The sequence below is a fragment of the Pristis pectinata genome, chromosome 22, assembly GCF_009764475.1.
Source record: "Pristis pectinata isolate sPriPec2 chromosome 22, sPriPec2.1.pri, whole genome shotgun sequence".
Taxonomy (NCBI): domain Eukaryota; kingdom Metazoa; phylum Chordata; class Chondrichthyes; order Rhinopristiformes; family Pristidae; genus Pristis; species Pristis pectinata.
In genome coordinates this window covers 20938046-20960273 of record NC_067426.1, presented here as the reverse complement: position 1 = coordinate 20960273, position 22228 = coordinate 20938046, and the positions used below count along the sequence as shown (strand labels likewise).

General features: G+C 37.4%; 1 protein-coding gene across 3 annotated transcripts in view; it reads right to left on the bottom strand.

Moving 5' to 3' along the window:
• Positions 1 to 22228, bottom strand: part of LOC127581650 (protein argonaute-3) — a 98654-nt gene that overhangs the window by 5572 nt on the left and 70854 nt on the right. For 2 of the 3 annotated variants that reach the window (XM_052036219.1, XM_052036221.1), the window contains 13 exons: positions 21225 to 21358; positions 16975 to 17078; positions 12464 to 12611; positions 10799 to 10918; positions 9889 to 10011; positions 7941 to 7970; positions 6983 to 7116; positions 6647 to 6831; positions 4638 to 4797; positions 3000 to 3090; positions 2127 to 2321; positions 1388 to 1522; positions 1124 to 1225 (listed from right to left, as the gene is read on the bottom strand). In XM_052036219.1, coding sequence (XP_051892179.1) covers positions 1124 to 1225; positions 1388 to 1522; positions 2127 to 2321; positions 3000 to 3090; positions 4638 to 4797; positions 6647 to 6831; positions 6983 to 7116; positions 7941 to 7970; positions 9889 to 10011; positions 10799 to 10918; positions 12464 to 12611; positions 16975 to 17078; positions 21225 to 21358 — 1661 coding nt within the window. Of the gene's footprint in view, positions 1 to 1123; positions 1226 to 1387; positions 1523 to 2126; positions 2322 to 2999; positions 3091 to 4637; positions 4798 to 6646; positions 6832 to 6982; positions 7117 to 7940; positions 7971 to 9888; positions 10012 to 10798; positions 10919 to 12463; positions 12612 to 16974; positions 17079 to 21223; positions 21359 to 22228 lie in introns of all 3 variants that reach the window. The other variant, XM_052036220.1, reaches the window with a different exon arrangement.

Below are 22228 nucleotides of genomic sequence, written 5' to 3'. Positions count from 1 at the left end.
CAATGAAAGGAACCACTAATTATGTCACCAAAGACTCTTACAAATTTCTATTGATGTATGGTGCAGAGCATTCTGACTGGTTGCATCACAGCCTGGGCTGGAGACTCCAATGTGCAGGATCACAACAGGCTGCAGAGTTTGTAGATTCAGCCAGCTCTATCATGGGCACAACCCTCTCCACAATTGATGACATCTTCAAGAGGTGGTGCCTCAAGGTGGCAGTATCCATCACTAAGGACCCTCACCATCCAGGACAGGCCTTCTTTTCATTACTACCATCGGGGGGAACAGGAGCCTGAAGATCCACACTCAATGATTCAAAAACAGCTTCTTTCCCTCTATCATCAGATTTCTGAACGATCTACGAACACTACCTTGTTATTCCTTTTTTTTGCACTATTGATTTACTTTTGTAATTTATAGTAACTTTATGACTTTGCACTGTACTGCTGCCACAAAACAACTAATTTCATGTCATGCAAGTCAGTGATAATAAAGTTAGGATTCAAACCCCTTTCAGAAGCCCTAACTTAAAATCTAGACTAATTATTCAGTGCTTCATGAGAAGGTGCCTCTTTCAGATGCTAGCAAAATGCACCATGCCCCTTCTGGAGAGTAGAACCATTCTCAAGCCCTGGCAAGTATTTATCACTAACAGATTACGGGGTTAACATCCAATTGCTTTCACACAACTATATTTCAATTTGTTGTTGATAACCCAAACATGGTGAAAAGTATGAAGCCTATTTCTGAACTCCAATGACATCCAAATCAAATTCTACGAGTTAAATCTTATGATGTCGTTAGACATCGATCATTTGTCCTTGAATGCTTTGCAAATTGCCCCAGAAGGCTTTTTGTTTTGAAGACCTTGTATGCAAAATGAAAGCCATGGGTGCTTACTCAAAAGAAAAAGGTTTATCTTGCAGCAACTATCATTTGTGACACATAGCAGAATGTGTCCCATCACCCACTCAGTTCTCCAGTTTTCTATCCTTCCCTCTTAATTGAATGCAATTAGTAAATATTGGAACCAAGAAAAGCACATCTACATACTTGCTTCAGGAAGTATCCTCAAGATCCCCAAGAATAAAAGATTTGAGTTCAAGCTTGTATTCCATACCTGTATCCCAGCATGGCTGCAGAGATAAAAATCAAACTCGTATGGGTGGGTGATATCTGTATCTACAGTAGTTCCTGCTGGAATATTTCCACTTCTCCCAACCTTTGAAACAGATAAACACATCTCAGTACTCAAACTCACATAGACCGTACAAGTTCATTTAAGGCTCTCCTTATGGAAAACCTGTTGGATTTAGTGTTCATTTAACATCTTCAGTTCACATCACAATATTTCCCAAACCAAGCAGATATGACAAGTTCTTACCCTTTCATTCTTATCAGCGCAGAATAATCGTGTATGATGGCGCTTCTGTACCACGATATATGTAATACCAGGTTGATAGTCCTTCTCCAGGCTGATGCACGCTTCTCGAATCGCCAAAAGCTCACAATACAATACCTACAGCAATGGAATACAGAAAAGGCAATGGAAATACAATTCGCAAGAAACACCCTACTAAATCTAGTTTCTACAACAAGATCAAGAATGTTGCTACTTTCAAGTTGAATACCATGAGTAAAAAAGAATTGCACAATTAGCCCTGAAATAAAAATAATGGAGATACTCAAGAGCATTTGTGGAAACAGAAACAGTGAATATTTCAAGTCAGACTTTTCATAAGAATTGAGGGAAGTAAGAAATCAAACAACTTTCAAGTTGCAGAGAGGTACAGGGAGATAGATAGAATAATGGGAATCACCACGATAGGGTGCAGACCAAAAGAAAATAAATGACACAAGAGGTAGTGGTGAAGGTTTGTTAATCACAAGTGACCTGCCTGGAGATGCAAGTAGGAGACAAATGAAAAAAGGTTAAACGAGAAAAAATATGGTTTTATTTCACATTTTTTTTATGCCTTTTGATTTGTCCTGAATTGGTTCTAATTAAGTTTGAAAACAAAGTATTTTCACCATACTGACTAATGTAATTTCAAGTTTTCATTCACTCAGTTTTAAATACAGGATGCAACTGATTAAATTAGTTGTCTTAAAACAATACTGACCTGACGAAACTGCCCTTCAGAAACCCCGTCTCGATAAAATATAATTCGTGTGGGCTTAAAACGTGTTGATTTGTAAAACTGGATGAGAAGTTCTCGAACCATTGATGCCAAATCTTGAATGATCTCCTGTCGAGGTCTCTGAACACGCACAGTGGCACAGTAACGACTAGGATGGGCATCCATACTGCCTACAACCTAGAAAGAGGTCACACAATTAAACATGAATTGATTAAGACAATGACATTTATGAACAGCAACTGAAAAATGAGAGTTCCATTAATTGTACTTCATATGACAGTAATGGAGACACTGGTGCTAAACAGGTCAGAAACTTGTGCTTTTACACCAAACAAAACTTTTGTTAAGAACTGATTTGAACACTTCATCAAGATTATAGCTGTAATACAATTCCATATAAGCAGCACCAAAGAGAAATGAGGACAACTGTTCCCTTGGATACCCGGACATATATTTTAGATCTAGGTACAGTCAATGCTTCTGCCTGGTTTTGAGTATTTAAAAAGCCTAGTGCTGGATGTGATTCTTCATCCACACGTGTGACCACACATATAGATCTCCATTTGGTAGATGAATTGAGTGGTCCTGCTGAACGATGTAAATGCATAATAACGTGCTTATAACTGACCCATTCTTCTGGAATACCTCCCCTCCACAAGATCTGAGCCAAGTTATCTTAATGTTCACACGTTCCTTTGGAAAATTGATGTGGCAAGTGAGAAAATGCAAGGATGCCCCATCCAGCAAGCACAAATTTCAAGAGTACATAAAATACAAAGCAAGCAACTATATACTGAACTACTTTTCCCCACATGAACAATATTCTTGCCAAAATGTGTTTGTATGAATACGTACAGCAGCAATTGAGGGCTTCTTGCCATCTCCAGCAGGTGGGTGTGTGACATCAGCTCCCAGGAAAATCACAGGTTGCTGGAACACGGATGGTCTATAAATGTGAAATGAAGAGTGAACACAATTGTGATTGTATTTTGTTTCTGAAAAATTTACGTACATCAACAAAACAGTATGATCAGAATATAAATAAGTACTTGCAAATTAAAGCATTTTTAACTAACATGATTATACTAAATCAACCATTCATGTTTACCACAAACTTATTTCCATCTCTGTAATAATGCTCGATTCACCCAGCCTTTTAACTGTATTGAGGGATTGAATTTCTGGCTTTTATTTTTGGTTCATTTCAGGAGTGCTTATCCTCAATTTTTATTAACATTCAGCAGAACCAGTTAATTATGATTGGTAAAAATTTCAGTTTTGGTTTCACATTACTCACCACGATTGCAATGTGTAGCAAATCATCTTCAAAAACCACTTGCAAAACTGTTGCAAGTATAGCAAAATTCTCATTGCAGGGGGCTCTTTTGTGAAAGAGGTTACTGAAGGTTTATCTGCTTGATTCAACGTGTTCCCCAATTACATCATTGCCCAAACAAATTCCTGAGTAATGTTCACTTCCTTGTGGCTTGTTTCAATTTCAATTAGTTCCTACCAATGACATCTAGAGGTGGAGACTGCAATTTTCATAATATTATCTTGGATGTATTGTATTTGTACTCTGAATTCTGGCAGGTAGTTTTGCTGGTAACCACAGAAATATAACTGAAGTATTTGTGATAGTTCATGATTTCCCAATGATTATGATAGTTCAACATTTCCCTTAATTCTTTGCCAAGATTTCACTTTCCCTCAAGTAATCATGCACACCTTTTGTTTTGTGCCCAATTTTCACCTTTTTTTTTGAACTCTTGTTTTACTGGCTATGTTCAGACAACTGACCAGCAAGTCCCACACACATATTGTAGATTATACGTTCATTCGGAAAGTCACATACAGCATTCTGAAGGCCAAAGGAAAATTCTGCATGGTTTATTTATTTCCAGCATATAATTCAATTGATGAATGCGCCCCCCTCCCACAAACACCCCAATTAATGCTTTAAGGCTTTTGGGATATTTTGTGTTCTTTCTTGGTCATTTAAAACTGAAAAGTTCAAATTCCAACTATATTTCATGCAAGGAGTCAAAATAATCTGCATTTGAAACACATTCATAGTTGAAAGGATCATGACTGAGCCCAAATCCATTCTCGCCAGTTTTCATCAGAGACCACAGCACAGAGTCCAAGAGTAGAACACCAGGTATTTGTTTTGCACCTCAGTTCAAACTGCTAAGACCGATGGTTACTCCATTAACTCCAGCAAAATAAGTTTTCCAACACATCCATGAGATGACAAAACGTAATTTCTATGGTGCAGGGAACTTGAATGGCATGCAACGTTAAGACTCAAACCATAAATATTTGCTCATTAAGTCAATGCCCTCATCTTGACTGCCAGCAAATAAGCTAACTTCACAAAAGGCGAGAAATAATTGACAAATATATTCTTCTGCCAGCAAACCAAGATTAGCAAAGCATTATAAATTTAATCAATGTAAGGCTTACTTTAACATAATAAAGAAACATCCTTACCGTTGATGTGGTACCAGAATGTTGTTGATTCCACCTAATTTCACATTTATCTTCAGGCAAAGGTTTGATAATGTCTGTGGAGATGTTTTAACAACATTCTTCACCTGAACACACTGAGTGGCCATTCCTAGGAGAGTATCCCCCACACGCTTCACTTCAGCTGAAAGAAAGGCCAATACATCAGAAACTTTGTCTTGGTTTTTATTCTTTAACTTTTTTCAGGTCTTAGCAAGTCATTGTTCATCCTCCAAATGTGTGCACTCAGATTTTCAATTAACCACAAAGCTTAGTGCCTACTCCTAACTGGTCTTCTGGAGGATTAGAACCAGTAACGTGACAGGAAGGTCATGAGCTTCACCTGTAGCTCATCAAGATCCTGAATATGGCAGTATTAGCGCTCTATTATTGAGCAATGCCCCTTCATAAACAACTTTGTAATCATTCACTTAGATAAGCACACATTCTGGTACATCATACATTTTTAAATTTTTTTTTTAAAGACAGTATGCAAGCAGCACCCATTAGTAATTTGTTTTAGCAAAATTAAAATAAATAGCCAAGAAACAATGCGTTTTCAAAATGAAACACAAATGTAATAATACCAATATTTCATTTTTGCCTGGTGCATTCTTCCAATCGCACTGAGTTCTCATGGGCGTGTTCAGTTTCATTCAAATGCATTAGTAATACTGAGTTTCAACCCAGCTGAACATGTGCCCCAGAAGGCATCACTTAAACTAATATACAAAATAAAGCTGATGAAAGTTCGTTCCCATTTTATCATCTTTAAATAAAGCCAAGGAAATGAGGTCTCAAATATTTAAATTTAGATAAATTGATTACAGAAATCACCAAAAGTATATCATCAACCAAATACCAGATTTATACAAAACTATGCTGTATTATATATACACTGAATTACCATATAGGAATCCTACATAGTTTTGCAACTATTAAATCGTATTTTTATCACAGTTCATGAATAGAAAGTAAAGCTGCTCATTATAACACACTGATGTACCATAATCTAAAATACCAATAAAAAAAAGCTCAGTGCAACATACACTCCAAAAAAAAAGCTTGATTATCTTATCAGATGGAGTAAGTTGCTATTTAAATATATGTTTCAACACACAAAGGAGCTGGAGGAACTCAACGGGTCAGGCTGAAACATCAACTGTCCTTTTCCCTCCATAGATGTTGTCTGACCCACTGAGTTCCTCCAGCAACTTTGTGTTGCTCCAGATTTCCAACATCTGCAGTCTCGTGTCTCCATTTAAATAGGTTTTCCTTAATACTGTAGATTTATTACTGGTTGTCAAAAGAGCTGCTTAAATCAATGTATCTGTATATTTAATAGACATGCCTTTAGCAATTAAGAAAATTCATACTTAAAGGGGAAAGAGGATATAGGGGTAAACCACACTGTTAAGTACTTTCGCCAATTTCTTCATTAGTGTCAAAAAAAATTCTGATTGTGGACACCCACCCTCTCTGGTTTCCAATAACAAGTCAGTGATTGGTTTTCTTTTTGCAGCCCTTAAATCACATTAGACCAGAAAATGCAGTGATTGGAACAGATCTATGAGAATTTTAATAAAATTGGTAGAAAGAGGGGGTTTTAAGAGCACAGATATCTGAAGTGGACCTCCATAAAGGTGGTTTTTTCTTAAATATAATTAATTTAAATTACTTACTTGTATCTTTAAAAATCTACGGCATCCATATGTAACATTGACAATGAGGCAATGATAACATACTGCAGTTGGTTACAGAATTCGTGGGATAGAGGGAGCTAAAATAGCCCATGGTCACAGTGCCTGATAACTATACATTGTCCTCTACAGAAAATGTACATGCAGAATTTGAGTGAGAATACTAAAATACTCAGTTAGGTTCAAAATACTACAGGGGAATTGGTGTCCACAGAACAGAGTACCAGGAAACAATCAAAATGTTCAAATTGGAATAGTTAGATGTACTGCCAAATCTCAAAAATATTTTATTACCATAGACAGGAGTTTTCCCAGGTAAAATGACAATAACAAGCTGGAGTCCTGAATATGTATTCTTCAGGTGCCTGAACATTGGCTCCACACTATCAGCTCCTTGTGCATATTTACAAAAACATGGCTGGCCCTGAATTGGCATTCCTGCATCTTTAGATATCTTCCTCAGCTGGTCAGTGAAACTCCTTAAAAAAAAGACAAATTAATTAATATGACATTTTAGTTTCAATAAAGCATAACTAAGACTGGAATTCTATAAATTAAAAAGCTTTGAGCAGTGCTTGGGAGTATGAAGCTGGAATTAAAAATGCAAAATTGCAGAATGATGGATCTTACTTAAGTACTTCTTCTCTACATTGTCTCTGTGCTGCAAAACATGCTATTGCCCACATTTTGATTTCAACCCCTGTATGGAACTGTTTCCCCCGCATGTCCCAAACACCATGACTTGGAGTAGCAACTGTTCGATTCTGTAGAGTGGAGAGAAATGAAATAAAAGACAAAGATAAGAATTAAAACTTTGTCATTAAATGAGCAAATATTGTTGATTTATATAACACTCACAAATAATTACACGCAGTATAAGAAAGTGAAGTTTAGCTAACTAATTGTAAAGATATCCAGTGCTTGATTACAGGGAGACTTGAGATGTACTCCTGGTTGGATTCACTGATGTCAAACTACTGACTGCATGTGCATTTGAAAAATTTCCTTTCAACTTAAGTGCAGAACAAAGCAGCAGTTTTCAAAGCATATGTATGAAATGGGAGGAATAACTTCTTATTGGCTTTAGTTTCAAAAAAAAACATTTTGCACTTCTTCACACAGTGCAGTAGCTTGCCATCCATTAATTTCACTTCTGATATCAATTTTCTTTTTAGTACATTTAATGTAACAAATGACAAGTGCACTCTCTACATGAACAATTCTCTATAAATATCATTAATTGGCAGTTTTGAATTAATCAGCCCAAAACCACATTAAAGTCTCTTACACTGGACTTGAACTGCAAACAATTTCTTTTACATTTCTAAAGCTTATTACCATAAGAACACGAGTTTCCTTTTTTGCAAGGCAATGGCACAAAAAGGCAAAATCAATTCTGCTTCATTAGATGTGTGTTATTAGCATAATTCTGATTGGTGTCTGTTGTTATGAGCTGTCGTGATTAAAATCCATACCAGCAAACATGCTGATAACATAACTTATTCCTAGAGAAAATAGCACTGCATTTTTCATTAAAGATGCACTCCAACTACATCGATTACTCATTTAATCTTATTTTGTTACTTACAGTTTGTAATCTGAAATGACTTGGTTCCACCTGTAAAACATGATACACAAGTGTGCATCAGGAAATGCCATGAAACATAATGAGTTGTTTGAAACAAACAAAATCAAACAAACACTCACAATGCCACTAAACCTTTGACTACTGCATATTTTCTAAAACACACATACACAAACTCAAGAAATAGGTACACACAAGGAAAAGAATTTATATTTAGCAGATAGGAAATTGCTAAAATCTTGACTAATTTTTCAATAAAATTTGGTGACTACAATTAGAACTACCCTGGAAACTGAACATTTTTCCCCAACTTTTTTGTTTTAAAATCGTCAAGTCGTCATGAAGCAGGTTTGGAAGGGGTTAATGATCAGCACTTTTTCATGCGTACTGCAGAAAGGTATTTTGAATGCTATGGTTTCCAGGATTTAGTATTCAAATTGAACCCTGCATATTACAGTACAAGGGCAAGAAAAATCACACCTATGGGTTGTTTATATTGTTTAATTGCACATTAATTCTCAGCATTAATCATGGAAAGGGTTCCCATTGTCAGAAATTTTATCCAGGTAATCAGAAAGCAGGGAAATAAAGAGTCAGCATTTAGTAAGGTTTCATTAACTCCTACAAGTGCAAAATACTGGAAATCTCAAATAACAAACCTGAATTATTTCAGACTTCCAGTACTTACAGTATTTCCTTTTACAATTTCAGATAAAAGTGGATTCTCCCACTGAAAGCTCCTCTAGACTAGTCTTTTGTACCTTGCTTACTTCCACCCTCTCTCACTTTCCACCATCTTTTTCTTTAATCTCTCATGTAATCTACCTTATCAGAGACCTTGCTTTAGGTTCATCCCTCCCTTTCTGCCTTTACTTACATTTTAGAACTTATTTCTAGCTTTTTCAAGGTCTGATGAAGATCACTGACCAGAAACCTGAACTCTATTTCTCTCTCCACAATTATTTCTGAACTTGCTGAGCATTTCCAGCACTTTATTATTTGCAAACAATAACCAAATGTAATCCAATTAAAAGAACAGTGCTTCAAAGATCTAATTTTTTGATCCAGAAATCCCCGAAAATATTCTCAATTTCAAAGACAGCAATGGGGAAAGGGAGAGTTTGGATAACCAGATGGAGCTATAATTGCTCTTGGCTGTTTCCAAGGTGTTAAAAAGTGAAGCGCTAGCAACTCAATTGCCGTCTTAGTCAAGGAATGCATTGTGTGGAATCTTAAATATAAAACATGCAACTGTAATTAAAAAAATTCAAACATGTTTGAACATTTTTTTCCCCCAAACCTCAGAGCTCTAAAGCAAACTTGCACTGTATTTGAATTTTCATATCAAATTATTGTGCAAGTGTTGAAGAAATAATGGTTTAATAATCAATTCTTCATGGTTCCAAGCACCAATCACATTTCAATGATTTAACTAGATTCACACCACTGCCTCACTACTGTATGCAAGGAGTGTCTGGGCCAATTTATCCACTGGTATTTTGCCCCGTCCATTTGTCCCTTAACATTCTGATAATTAACCACTGAGGTGGCTCAGGGAACGTCCCCACTTATTACTTCGTCAAAAATTCCATCTAATTAGTCAAAACTGAAGATAACAGTTACATTACCAACCCACTGCTCGGAAGGGAAGAAAAATTTCTAAATTCAGATCATCCCCTACCCCTCCATAAATCATGGAGGCATAGCCCCAAAGTTCTGATCAATAGTTTATAGATAATCGAGGAAGTCCAGGAGAAAACTATCAAAATATATGCAAAAAATTAAACAAATAATAGCTTAGTTTACAATATTACCTAAAGATGCACATAAAATATTGCAATGCTATTTGCTTTGCACATCAGAAATGCTCAACTTCTGCTAATTTGGGGCAAGTAAAATCATCAACCTCTCATTTTTCAGCCAAATTTTAATAGGATTTAACATGACTTACCCTCCCTCCATACTGCAGCATGGGAGCTGGAAGTACTCGCCCTGTCACATGAGCCATTTCATCTCGGACTTTAAACTGAAACTCCTGGACGAAAGGGTCCGCGTCATAGTTTGCGCTTTTTACCTAAAACAAAAAGAAATATTTTAATTCCAGTACTTAATATTTATTTCAAGAACACAAGCAAAAGAGCATTGATTAATCTGCACATGAGGGTTTGCTTGTTTAAGAAAATGTCTACATTTATGAATAACTGTTGCATATTCTAATCAACTTCAGTTTCCTTTACTGAGACTTTTTTTTAAAATGGTGAAACTTTTTTTTTACTGTTTTATATATATTTATGAGGACAAAAGTGAAACAGTTAATGATACAATTGAGGAAGATTAGTGCATTTAGGGACACTGCTGGAGAAAAGTCTCAGTTGAAGACTGAAATCATAAGTTAAGGAGTCATATGCAGAACTTAAATCAGGTTAGCCAGGGAATTTTGCTGAAGGAATTGCAGGTGTGATGGAGATATATATAAAAGAGAGCATGAAATCTTTGATTGTGAAGGTGGTGTAAAGTACTTAGTCAGGCTGGACTTCTTAAGACAAGTACCAGCTGAAAGGAAAAGTGCTGCAGTGAGTACCCATACGTGGACTGAAAAGTTAAAAGTGATTTCTTATTTGAATATAGACTATGCTAAATTAAAAAAAAATAGAAAATCCAGAATTGTCACACATAAGCAAGATATGGAGGTTACAGATCATTTTAAAATGAACTTAAACTACATGCCATGGGTGAAAACAGATTAAAATTTAATACTAGTATGGTTGTATCTCCAATAAAGCTTTGACCATTTTCTTACAGGCACTCTGGTACCAACTTACTTTCATCTCTGTTACATAAAGAAACTATCCAAAACATACCAGTTTACTTATCTCCTCTTGTCTATCAGGTGCGGAGCGTGCTGTTGCTTTGATCATCGTTGATGTTTGATTGTCTGTCAGTTTCTTGATACAGCGCTGCCCCGCAACAATGTTACAGACCTAATTCAAAAAAGGAACTTCAGTGGAACCACATACAAAGCAATTTTTCCACCTCACGTTGAGGGAAAACGTCTTGCAGATTTGTTTACACTGTTCAACTAAACCAAACAAAATAACAGCTATGACAAAATCATTTTATCCAATGTGTAAAAGGTATGTAAAAAGACATGCAAGTGTTAAATGAAGTCAAAGTAGCTGATGGAGCTAATAAAGTTGAAAAACAATTTTTTAAAAGTAATTTTCATGGTTGGAAAATACTGAATATAATGATGCATAGTAATTAACCATTGTCTTTGTGTTCCAAATGTAACAGAGAAACCAAGAGCATAATTTCAGGATTATAATTTTAGGCATTTTAACCCAGAAATACAATTACTATTTCTATAATTACTTCACAATAACAATTCCTCAAGAAACATGAAATAAAACCTCTAAGCCACCTCTATATGCATTGCAATCTTTAGGAATGCTGCAATGTCAGCAGTGTTGCCTTTCAGATGAAATGTTACTCCGAGGTCCTGTATACTTACTAGATGGACACAAAATATTTCATGATACTGTTCCATGATTAGGGAATTGCTTCTGGTTTTGGGGCCAATATTTACCTCTCAAAAGTCATCAATAGTGTACAAATTGGCAGCATCACAAAAATGATTACATATTATTTGCTGCAAAATACTTTGGAATGTCCTGAAGTTGTGAAAATGCCCCATGAAGCTCTTATTCATCAAGTCTGTTTAATTATTTTGCATCGCTCTTTTTTTTGTATAAAGTTGGCCAATTTCAGTTTTAATTTCTTGCAAGCTATAAACATTAAGTATAGCTGGACACAAAAAAAGGTACTCAACCACAAGCAAAAAAGACGGCTGACCAATTACAAGCACTCTATGAAGCTGTTATACAAACAGTGCTTACACACATAAAAATCATAAATAAATATTTATTTGACTTTGGTCCTTTATATATAAGAGGAAAAACTGGTGTATAAATACTGGACTGCAGATGCTGGAATCTGGAGAAACACACAAAAAGCTGGAGGAACTCAGCGGGTTAGGCAGCATCCATGCAGGGAAATGAACAGTCGACATTTTGGGTTGAGACCCTTCATCTGGACTGAGTTTCTCCAGCTTTTTGTCTGTTGGCATATAAAGACTAACCACCTAACAAACATACAAATCTTCACATGAATCCTCTGATCTATTTGGGGGAGAAAAAAACATTTTTCTGTTTTAGTAAGCCATAAAAACCCAAGGGTCACCAGCTTGATTAATGTATTTAGACAATCTCAGCTGGGTCATTACTTGACTACCATAATTGATCTTGGCACTATTAGGCAAATAAAGGTGCCACCTGTTTAAGGGCTCTCGCAGGAAAGTGAGAACATTAAATTAATGGTTATGTGCAAGATCAAGCTCAAATCTGGTTCTTGCAAATAGCCGAAATAAAGAGCATTAAAATATATCACGACTTTACAATGAATCCATAGTTTGATATATTATCTAAATATCATCAATACAGAGTGAAATCCTTCCATTTGTCTCTCACCTCAAGTGGTAGATAGGTGTGTTTCTGTTCCTGTCCCACCTGCAGACAGGGCAGATGTGGATACTTTAACTGAAGGTTGTATTTCTGTTTGAAATACTGAGCCACTGTGCATTCCACAGTCTGTCCACTTTCTAGCTGTAAGGGAAACCTGGGAAACAATAGAAATATGCTCAACACATGCAAGCTGAAATTCTCTAGCCAAGGAATACAATTGGAAGAAATCAGTGTAGCACAAAACAGATGACTTTCACAAAGATTTTGACCATCATAGAGAGTCATAGGGCAATACAGCATGGATACAGGCCCTTCGGCCCAACAAGTCCATGCCAACCACGATGCCCACCCAGTTAGTCCCAATTTCATGCATTTGGACCATATCCCTCTAAGCCCTGTCCCTCCATGCAACTATACAAGTGCTTCTTAGATTATACTATAGTAACTGCCTCAACAACTTCCTCTGGCAGCTCATTGCATATACTCACCACCCTCTGCATGAAAAAGTTGCCCCTCAGGTCCCTTTTAAATCTTTCCCCTCTCACCCTAAATCTATGCCCCCTAGTTTTGGACACCCCTACCTGAGGGAAAAGACCGTTACCGTCCACCTTATCTATGCCTTTCATAATTTTAAACATTTCTCTATGGTTGCCCCTCATTCTCCTATGTTCCAAGGACGGAACCTAGCCTAGCTGACGGAATTGAGGACTTTGTGGCCAAGTTTGCAGATGATACAAAGATAGGTGGAGGGGAAGGTAGTGTTGAGGAAGCAGGGAGTCTGCAGAAGGACTTGGACAGGATGGGAGAATGGGCAAAGAAGTGGCAGATGGAATACAGCATATGGAAGTGTATGGTCATGCACTTTGGTAGAAGGAATAAAGGTGTAGACTATTGTCTAAACAGGGAGTGAATTCAGAAATCAGAGGTGCAAAGGGACTTGGGAGCCCTAGTGCAGGATTCCCTGAAGGTTAACTTGCAGGTTGAGTTAGTAGTCAGGAAGGCAAATGCAACGTTAGCATTCATTTCAAGAGGACTAGAATATAAAAGCAAGGATGTAATGCTGATGCTTTATAAGGCATTGGTCAGACCACATTTGGAGTATTGTGAGCAGTTTTGCACCCCATGTCCAAGGAAGGATGTGCTGGCATTAGAGAGGGTCCAGAGGAGGTTTACAAGAATGATCCCAGGTATGAAAGGGTTAACGTATGAGGAGTGCCTGATGGTTCTGGGCCTGTACTCACTTGAGTTTAGAAGGATGAGGGGGAGATTTCATTGAAACTTACTGAATATTTGAAGGTCTGGGTACAGTGGACGTGGAGAAGATGTTTCTAGTAGTGGGAGAGTCTAGGACCAGAGGACACAGCCTCAGAATAGAAGGACGTCCCTTTAGAACAGAGATGAGGAGGAATTTCTTTAGCCAGAGGGTGGTGAATCTGTGGAATTCACTGCCACAGATGACTGTGGAGGCCAAGTCATTGGGTATATTTAAAGTGGAGGTTGATAGGTCCTTGATTAGTAAGGGCATCATATATTATGGGGAGAAGGCAGGAGAATGGGATTGAGGGGGAAAAAATGAGCCATGATCGAACGGCATAGCAAACTCAAAGGGCCAAATGGCCTAATTCTGCTCCTATGTCTTACTGCCAACCTCTCCCTGTAACTCAGGCCCTCCAGTCCTGGCAGCATCCTTGTAAATCTTTTCTGCACTCTTTCCAGTTTAACCACGTCTTTCCTATAACAGGGTGACCAAAATTGTACTCCAAGTGTGGCCTCACTAATGATTTATACAACTGCAACATAATGTTCGAACTCTATAGGAGTTCTGATGAAGGCCAGCATGCTAAATGCCTTTTTCACTACCCTGTTTGCCTGTGAAGCCACTTTCATCAAACTCTGCACTTAAACTCTTAAGTCCCTCTGTTCTATTACACTCTCTGGTGCCCCACCATTCATGGTACAAGTCCTACGCTGGTTTGATTTTTCAAACTGTATCACCTTACATTTATCTGTACTGAAATCCATTTGCCACTCCTTGGACCACTTCCCTAACTGATCAAGATCTCCCTGTAATCTACAATAACCTTCTTCACTATCAAAAACACCACCTAATTTCATGTCATCTGCAAAGTTACTGATCAAGCCTTGTGTATTCACACCCAAATCATATATATAAATAACGAATAACAAGGGTCCCAACACTGACCCCCTGCGGCACGCTACTAGTCACTGGCCTCCATTCTGAGCAACAACCTTCAACTACCACTCTCTGCTTCCTAACTCTGAGCCAATTTTGAATCCCCGTAACTAGTTCTCTCTGGATTCCATGGGACCTAACCTTCTAGACCAGCCTACCATCAGAACAATGGTGAAATCTGAAATGAAATCAGAATGATTTCACTACATATGGAATCATAATTTGGTTTTCTTAGCCTTGACCAAAGGGCCTATAGATCAGATCAGATGATTGATTGAACTTTTTGAGGACATGACAAAGATGATGAGCATTGAGCAGTGGATGTTGCATGGATTTTAGTTACACTTTCAACAGGGTCCCTCATGGTGGGTTGATTCAGAAGATTAAGGCACATTGGATCCACAGAGACTTGGTCAATTGGATTCAAATATGGTTTTGTCATAGAAGAGAGAGGTAGTGATAGTGGGGTGTTATTCTGACCGGAGATCTGCAGCCAGATGGGATTAGTTTAAGTTGGCATCGTGGTTGGTGCAGACATTGTGGGTCAATGAATCTGTTACTGTGCTTTACTGTGAACAGTACTACATTCTATGAACAAACTCAAATACACTGAGTAAAAATTGCTATTCAGAATTACAGTTGTTTTATCACTTTGCATCATTTTTCTATACAGTATTTAGAAATGCCAAAGTTATGCTAAAGTGGTGCCTTGTGACATTTCCTATCCTTTCATTTTATACAATTTTAGGAAACTACACATTTCAATTTCTTAGTTTCTAATTGCAAAAAGGTGACAAATCAGAAAAGGAACATTAATAAAGCCCGGAGTTATCTCAATTAATATACATTAACACTTAAAAAAAGACTTATTTAATTTTAAAAGCTGTGATTTTGCTTTTATACTTATATTTTCTCTAATTAACGAGACCTTCCTTATTTTCCTGTTTAAGTCATGGTATTCATTTTGTCTCGCATTTTCACTTTGAATACTCTTTATCATCTTCTCAAACTCATGCAATTTAGTTTTTATTTCTTTTCCACCATTTGTGCTCATCAAGATGAAGACTATCAATACTGGTAGACATTGTGTCAATAATAAGTACTCCTAGATTAGGTAATGCACAGAGATAGAGTTAAACTACTTTAATCTATAATCCTATCTTCACAACAGGAAGCTGAACCATCCTAAGAAGCTTTTCTTTGACTGTCTCATAATTGCTGCACATGTAGTTCCAGAATGAAATGTCAGTCGATTAGGATATTTTCTATAGCAAATATCCACCCAGAAATGAATTGACATTTTAGTTAGATGCTGCTGGCAGAGTTTCTTGATCCTATCACTTCCTACAAAATGTGTGCTGGTAAAGGAGTCTTCATGAATCTAATCTTTGCTGCAATTTCACACAAATTTCTCTCTCATTTCCAGTGGTAACTCTCATCAACACAACATTCAAGTTAGACTAACAAGAACAGCTGCCCATACCAATCTTTCTCATACTTCAATTCTGAGTTCCACTATTAACCTAATAGGAGGATGCTCTACAAATATAAATGAAATACAAAAAACTGTGCCCCTTATAACAGTTATGTTAAAAAAAAGTGTACATTATCTTGCATATGCTAATGACAATAATTGCTTTGAGAGGTTGACAAGGATTACATATTCCATGGAAAAGTAGATGTAATCCTTTGAGATTTGCAGTAGTATTTTAACAGCACCCAAATTAATATTAAAAGAAACAAAAGCCTGTGAATTAGAGGTACCTAATAATGCAACCTGTTAAGTACAACATGCAAGGATCTATACCTGCCCCAATGCCATGATTTCATACAATAGTAATGTCTTGAGACCCAGAAAGGAAGAGCTAATAGCAGCAATTACCAAGTACAAGTTTCTTATTAGCAAACCTATCTCCAGTGACATCAATATCAGAAGGGGTCCACAGTAAAAAGAGAAGTGCAGTTTCAAACTAGCTTGTGTATTACTTGATCTTAACAGTGATACCATGGTAAATCTATAATGTGATTTCCTCCATGTTGGTGGCTTGGGCCAGCAAGCAAACGTGTTCAAATCAATACCCCTCAACCATGGGAATACACAAATCCAAGTGGTAATCCAAGCTGGTGATTTCACTACAGTGGTCAGTGACAGAGATTCAACTCAAAGATCGGAAATTAGGAAATATGTTTTTGATGCATGTTTTAGGAAAAAAAGATAAGTTCTATCATTACAAATGATAACATTCAAGATAACTTTCAAGAAAACTGCATCTACTAGACTTTTGTATCTTCCTTAAGGATTTGTTATTAGACCTCAACTTACGTTTGATGACTGGCTGGTCGCCTGGTAACGTTGCACACACGGTACTTTCTCCTCATAGGTCCACAGTGAGTTACTTCAACTTTCAATCCTGTGAGAAGTTTGTCAGGAGAAGGCAAAATAGAAACTGTTACAAACCAATTTAACTGTAATCTCAATACTGGGAAGTAAACAATTTTTAATATCTAATAATTCAAATAGCTTTCAAAAGATATAGATTTATTTTTCTTGTTTCATTAAAAGTCAATTTGACAACCGCATATAGGGCAAGACTTGAGCCACACCCTTTTCACAATGGACTAAGAACTCCTCAAATGACCAAGAGGTAAAAATGTGTTGTGTTCAACGTCATGGCGTTTAGATTATTGTAAAACCCTCAGGGAAGGACTTTTACGACCTATCATCCCAATATTCTTTACTGCTTGTCTAGATACTTAAATGCCATCAGTGACTTTGTTTCCACCACTTTCTCAGCAGTGTATTCCTGGTATTCACCACTCTCTGAGTGACAATGATCCTTGTAGATCTCCTCTAAATCTCTTACCCCATGTCCTCTAGTTTTACCTCCCTCTGATACTGCAGTCTATCTTATCTATCCCCCTCAATTTTTCAGGAAATCTCACTCTAAAATAATCTTTCCATACTTAGTGCTCTGCACCTTTCAAAGTCAATACCCCTCCTACTTTTTATGTATCAGAACATGTTTTCATTTCAGCAATGTGCATAATGAGCTTCCATTGCAGCTGTTCTGGGAATGCTGATTACATTTGTGTAGGCTCTGAGGCAAGAAGGTTGAATGGATGATTCACTCAATGTAGGCTGGCATTTCAGATTAAAGGGCTGAACTGTTTCTTTGTGTTGAAAATTCCTCATCACTAAATTGACTGATGAAGAAGGCAGTGATCTGAAATAATGGGCAGCAAGAGGTCAAAAATACACTAAAAAAATAAGACATCAATAAAAGCAATGCCTTGCGTAGTTTTTAAAGACATGAGAGCAATTTGCATAGGAGCCACATGTACATGAAACAATTAAAATACAAGAACAAACCCATTTGGACCACATGGCAGTGACCAATCATCTGATCAGGAAATGTCAAAGGCTCAATTGTCCTTGCAAAGCCCCCTTAATAACACCATGGTACTGGTGCTGAAATTGAGGGAACAGTAGAACGGCCAAAGATCACATAATAAAAATACACTATGGCACAGAATTTATGGATTTAGCTCATCACACGAGAGACATGGTGCCTCTATTAAAGAATTAACATTTCCCCTGAAATTTGTAACCAGTTGATGGCGCTATTGATCAACACAAAGGTATATGATATTGCAGTCACTGAGTTGTTGAAAAAAGACAGAACTGGTAACTCAGCATTCAAGGGTATAGAAATTTAAGGAATGGTGGGGGAACGTAAAAGAGAAGGGGGCATTGCATTATGGATCAAGGTGATCATCACCACTGTGAAGGGGGTGACCACTTTGCTGGGTTTAAACTCCAGGCCTCCTAACAGTTGCAGATAGAGGAGCAAATCTGTAGGTTTAAAAGGAATAGGATAATAGTAGTTGGGGATTTCAACTCCCTTGGTATTAACTTAGATCAGCTTAGTGTGAGAGGGTTAGACATAATAGAATTTTTAAGGTGCACTCAGGAGAGTCTTTTGGATCAGTACGTAGATATTCCTTCTGGGGATGAGGCAATGCTAGACTTAATCCAAGGGAATGAAGACTAGCAAGTCAATGAAGTGCCAGCTGGTGAGCATTTTGTGAATAGTGACCATAACTTCGTAAATTTCAAAGTAGCTGTGGAAAGGGATAAGAGAAATTAAGTGAATTGGAGAGCAAGGTTGATTTTAGTATCGTTAGACAGGACCTAGCAAATGTAAATTGGGAGAAGCAAGTTGCAATTCAATCTACATTCAGGAAGTAAGAGTCTTCTAAAAATGAAATTAAGAGAGCTCAGGACCATCATGTTCCCATAAGAATGGAGAATATGGACGGCAAGTCCAGTGATTCTTAGATGTCAAGGGATATAAAGACAAAAAAAATAGGAAGCATATGATAGATATTAACTAGTAACAGGGCAGACCTATCAGGTATACAGAGTGTAGAGGGGTGCTTAAAAAAGAAATTAGGATGGCAAAGACAGGTCAAGAAACATCACTGGCAGATGAGGAAAATCCCAAGGTATTTTAAGATATATTAAGATACAAAGTATAATAAGAGCAAGAAGGTGACCAGGGAAAGAATAGGGCCCATTAGGGACCAAAGGGGCAATTGGTGCATGGAACTAGAGGACATGGGCAAGTCTTAAATGAATACTTTTCATCTGTATTCATGAAGGAGAAAGACAACGTAGTTAGAGATTTTATTTGGAACCGTGAAATTCAAGAGCACATTCCAACTAAAAAGAATGTATTAGATATCTTAGCTGGCATAAGGTTGGATAAATCTCCAGGGCCTAATGAGATGTATTACAGGCTACTATGAGAGACAAGAGAGGAGATTTCTGGAGCCCTGACAGAGACATTTAAATCTTAACTGGCCACAGATGAGGTGTCAGATAACTGGAGAGCAGCAAATGTGGTACCTTAATTCAAGAAAGGCAGCAGGACTAAGACAAGTCTTATAGGACAACTCCTCTAATGTCAGGTTGGGGGGGGGGGGGGGACATTATTGGGGAAAAAAGGGAAAGGTTTAATCTAAACAAAGAAAGGCAGGAATTGCTCAGGGATAGTCAGCACAAATCTAATCAGTGGGATATCCTATCTGTCAAACATTACCGAGTTTTTTTTTGAAGAGGTCACGAAATATATAAATGAGGGCAATGTGGTTGATGTGGACGCCACTGAGGCCTTTGACAAGATCCCACATGGAAGGCTGGTCCAAAAGGTTAGAGCACATGAGATCCAAGGCAAGTTAGCAAATTGGATCCAAAATTGGCTTAGTAATAGGAGACGGAGGTGACGGTGAAAGGTTGCTTTAGTAATTGGAAGCTGGTGACCAGTGGCGTACCACAGAGATCAGTGCTGGGATCTTGTTTTTTGTTAGATACATTATTAACTTATACTATATATATATATATATTAACTCAGATGTGAATGTAGAGGACATGAAAATTGGTGGTGTTATTAATATTAAGCAGGGTAAGTCTTGGGCTACAGAATGATATTGATCAGCTGGTAAATTGGACAAACCAGTGGCAGATGGAATTTAATCCTGGTGAGTGAGAGATGATGCATTTTGGGTTAGCCAGAAAGGGTAGAATGTTTGTTACAAATGGTAGGGATCTGTGGAGCGTTGAGGAACAAAGGGACCATGGTGTGCACCTTCAAGGTGGCAGTGATTCGGTGATGAAGGCAGCACAAGGATGCTTGCCTTTATTAGCAGGGTCATAGAAAGTCTCTGTTAATAAAAGGCAAGCATCCTGCATGTTGCCTTTATTAAATGCAGGGAGGTCTTGGGAGAACTTTATAAATTGTCAGTTAGACCACAGCTGGAATATTGTGTGCAATTCTGATTGGCATACTAGAGTAAGGACATGATTGCACTGGAGAAGGCGCAGAGGTGATTCACAAGGATGTTGCTTGGGATGGAACATTTCAGTTATGAGGACAGACTGGACAGCCTAGGTTTGTTTTTCTTGGAGATGAGGGGGACCTGATAAAGGTGTATAAGGTTATGAGGGGCATAGTTAGGCAGATAGTAAGAAGCATTCCCCACCCCCATAGTGGATGTGTCTAAAACCAGACAGCACAAGTTTAAGCTAAAGAAGCTTAGAGGGGATCAGAGGAAGAATTTTTTGGCCAGAGGGTAGCTGAAGTCTGGACTGCAGTGCCCAAGGTGGTGGTGGAGGCAGGTACCCTTGCAACATTTAAGCAGCATCTGGATGAGCACTTGAATCACCAAGGCATAGTAATTAAATGGGATGTATGGATAGTATTTTGATGGTTGGCATAGACATGATGGGCTGAAGGGCCTGCTTCTGTGCTGTATGAAATTTTAAAATCATAGAACATGCATCATAAAGTCATAATTGTCAGTGCTTTTGCTGGGTTACAGCTGATCTTACTAATGATTCATTCCTGAGAGTTAGAATTTATTCTTGTACTACATCTACTATATTCTATTAAAATATATTTTACTCTGACGACTTCACATGTAAAGAAACCCAGGGATGACAAACATTAGAGATTTCTCAATCAACCACAGCCTCTCGTGAAATTGTTGGAAACAAAATGTTTGTAACTTACCTTTTATCTCTTTGGTGAATTTGACACGATGGGAATCAGTCAAAGGTCGTGGTTGTTCATCAATATTATGTATGTCTAAAACTTCACACATGAACTGAATTACAGGCTGTGCTTTATAGAAAGCAGTGGCAGAAACTAAAAAGATAAAAAAAAATCAAATTAAGATGCTGCAGTAACAGTAGACGATACAAAGAAATTACTAAGATTTTTTGTGATATTAGGAAATAATATAAAGAAACAATTCCAGAATTTAACTAAGATTTATCAGCTTTAAATTACTCTCCATCCTAACCAAACCTTTCACACATTTTTATCTGATTAGTAAATAATTTTTTTGGTTTTACGAGGTCTTGATATTGTCCAGCTGCATCTTTAACTTATGTAAACACAGCTCCACGAAGAGTACTAAGAAATTAAAGGAAATGGCTCTTGAAATACATACAAAAGGCTTATAAACCGAAGTTACTGCCTGGCAAAAAGGGAGCACAAATTTGGGAATAACTTTAGAACTTTGCCTTGCCCAGAAGCTTTGAGGTATTGCATCTGAATCAATTTCACTCAACATTGAAATTATAGTTCTGCTAGTGATCTGCTGGCTGAAGACAAAGCACAAAGTTAGAAGGCATACTGGTTACACTTCATTCACTAACAATGCTGATTTAGCCAATTTGACCAAAACAGAAAATACTGGAAATGCTCAGGTCAGGCAGCATCTGCATAGTGTTTATGATTGATGACCTTTGATCAGAATGAGGAAATTTTAAGAATTAAGTATGTTTGCAGAAAAGGGATAGACAAAACAAAGAGTGCCTGTGATGGAGTGGAGATCAAAAAAGACTGAATGACATAAATTGCACTGGTGCTGGCTGGGAGAGGGTGGTTAATGGCAACTGATTTGTCTGAAGGAAAAATCAACAGAAGATGAATAGCAAAAATGGAAATAGAGTGAGTAAAAAAAATGCTGGGAATGTAAGGCACAAAACTCTGCAGATGTTGGAATTCTGA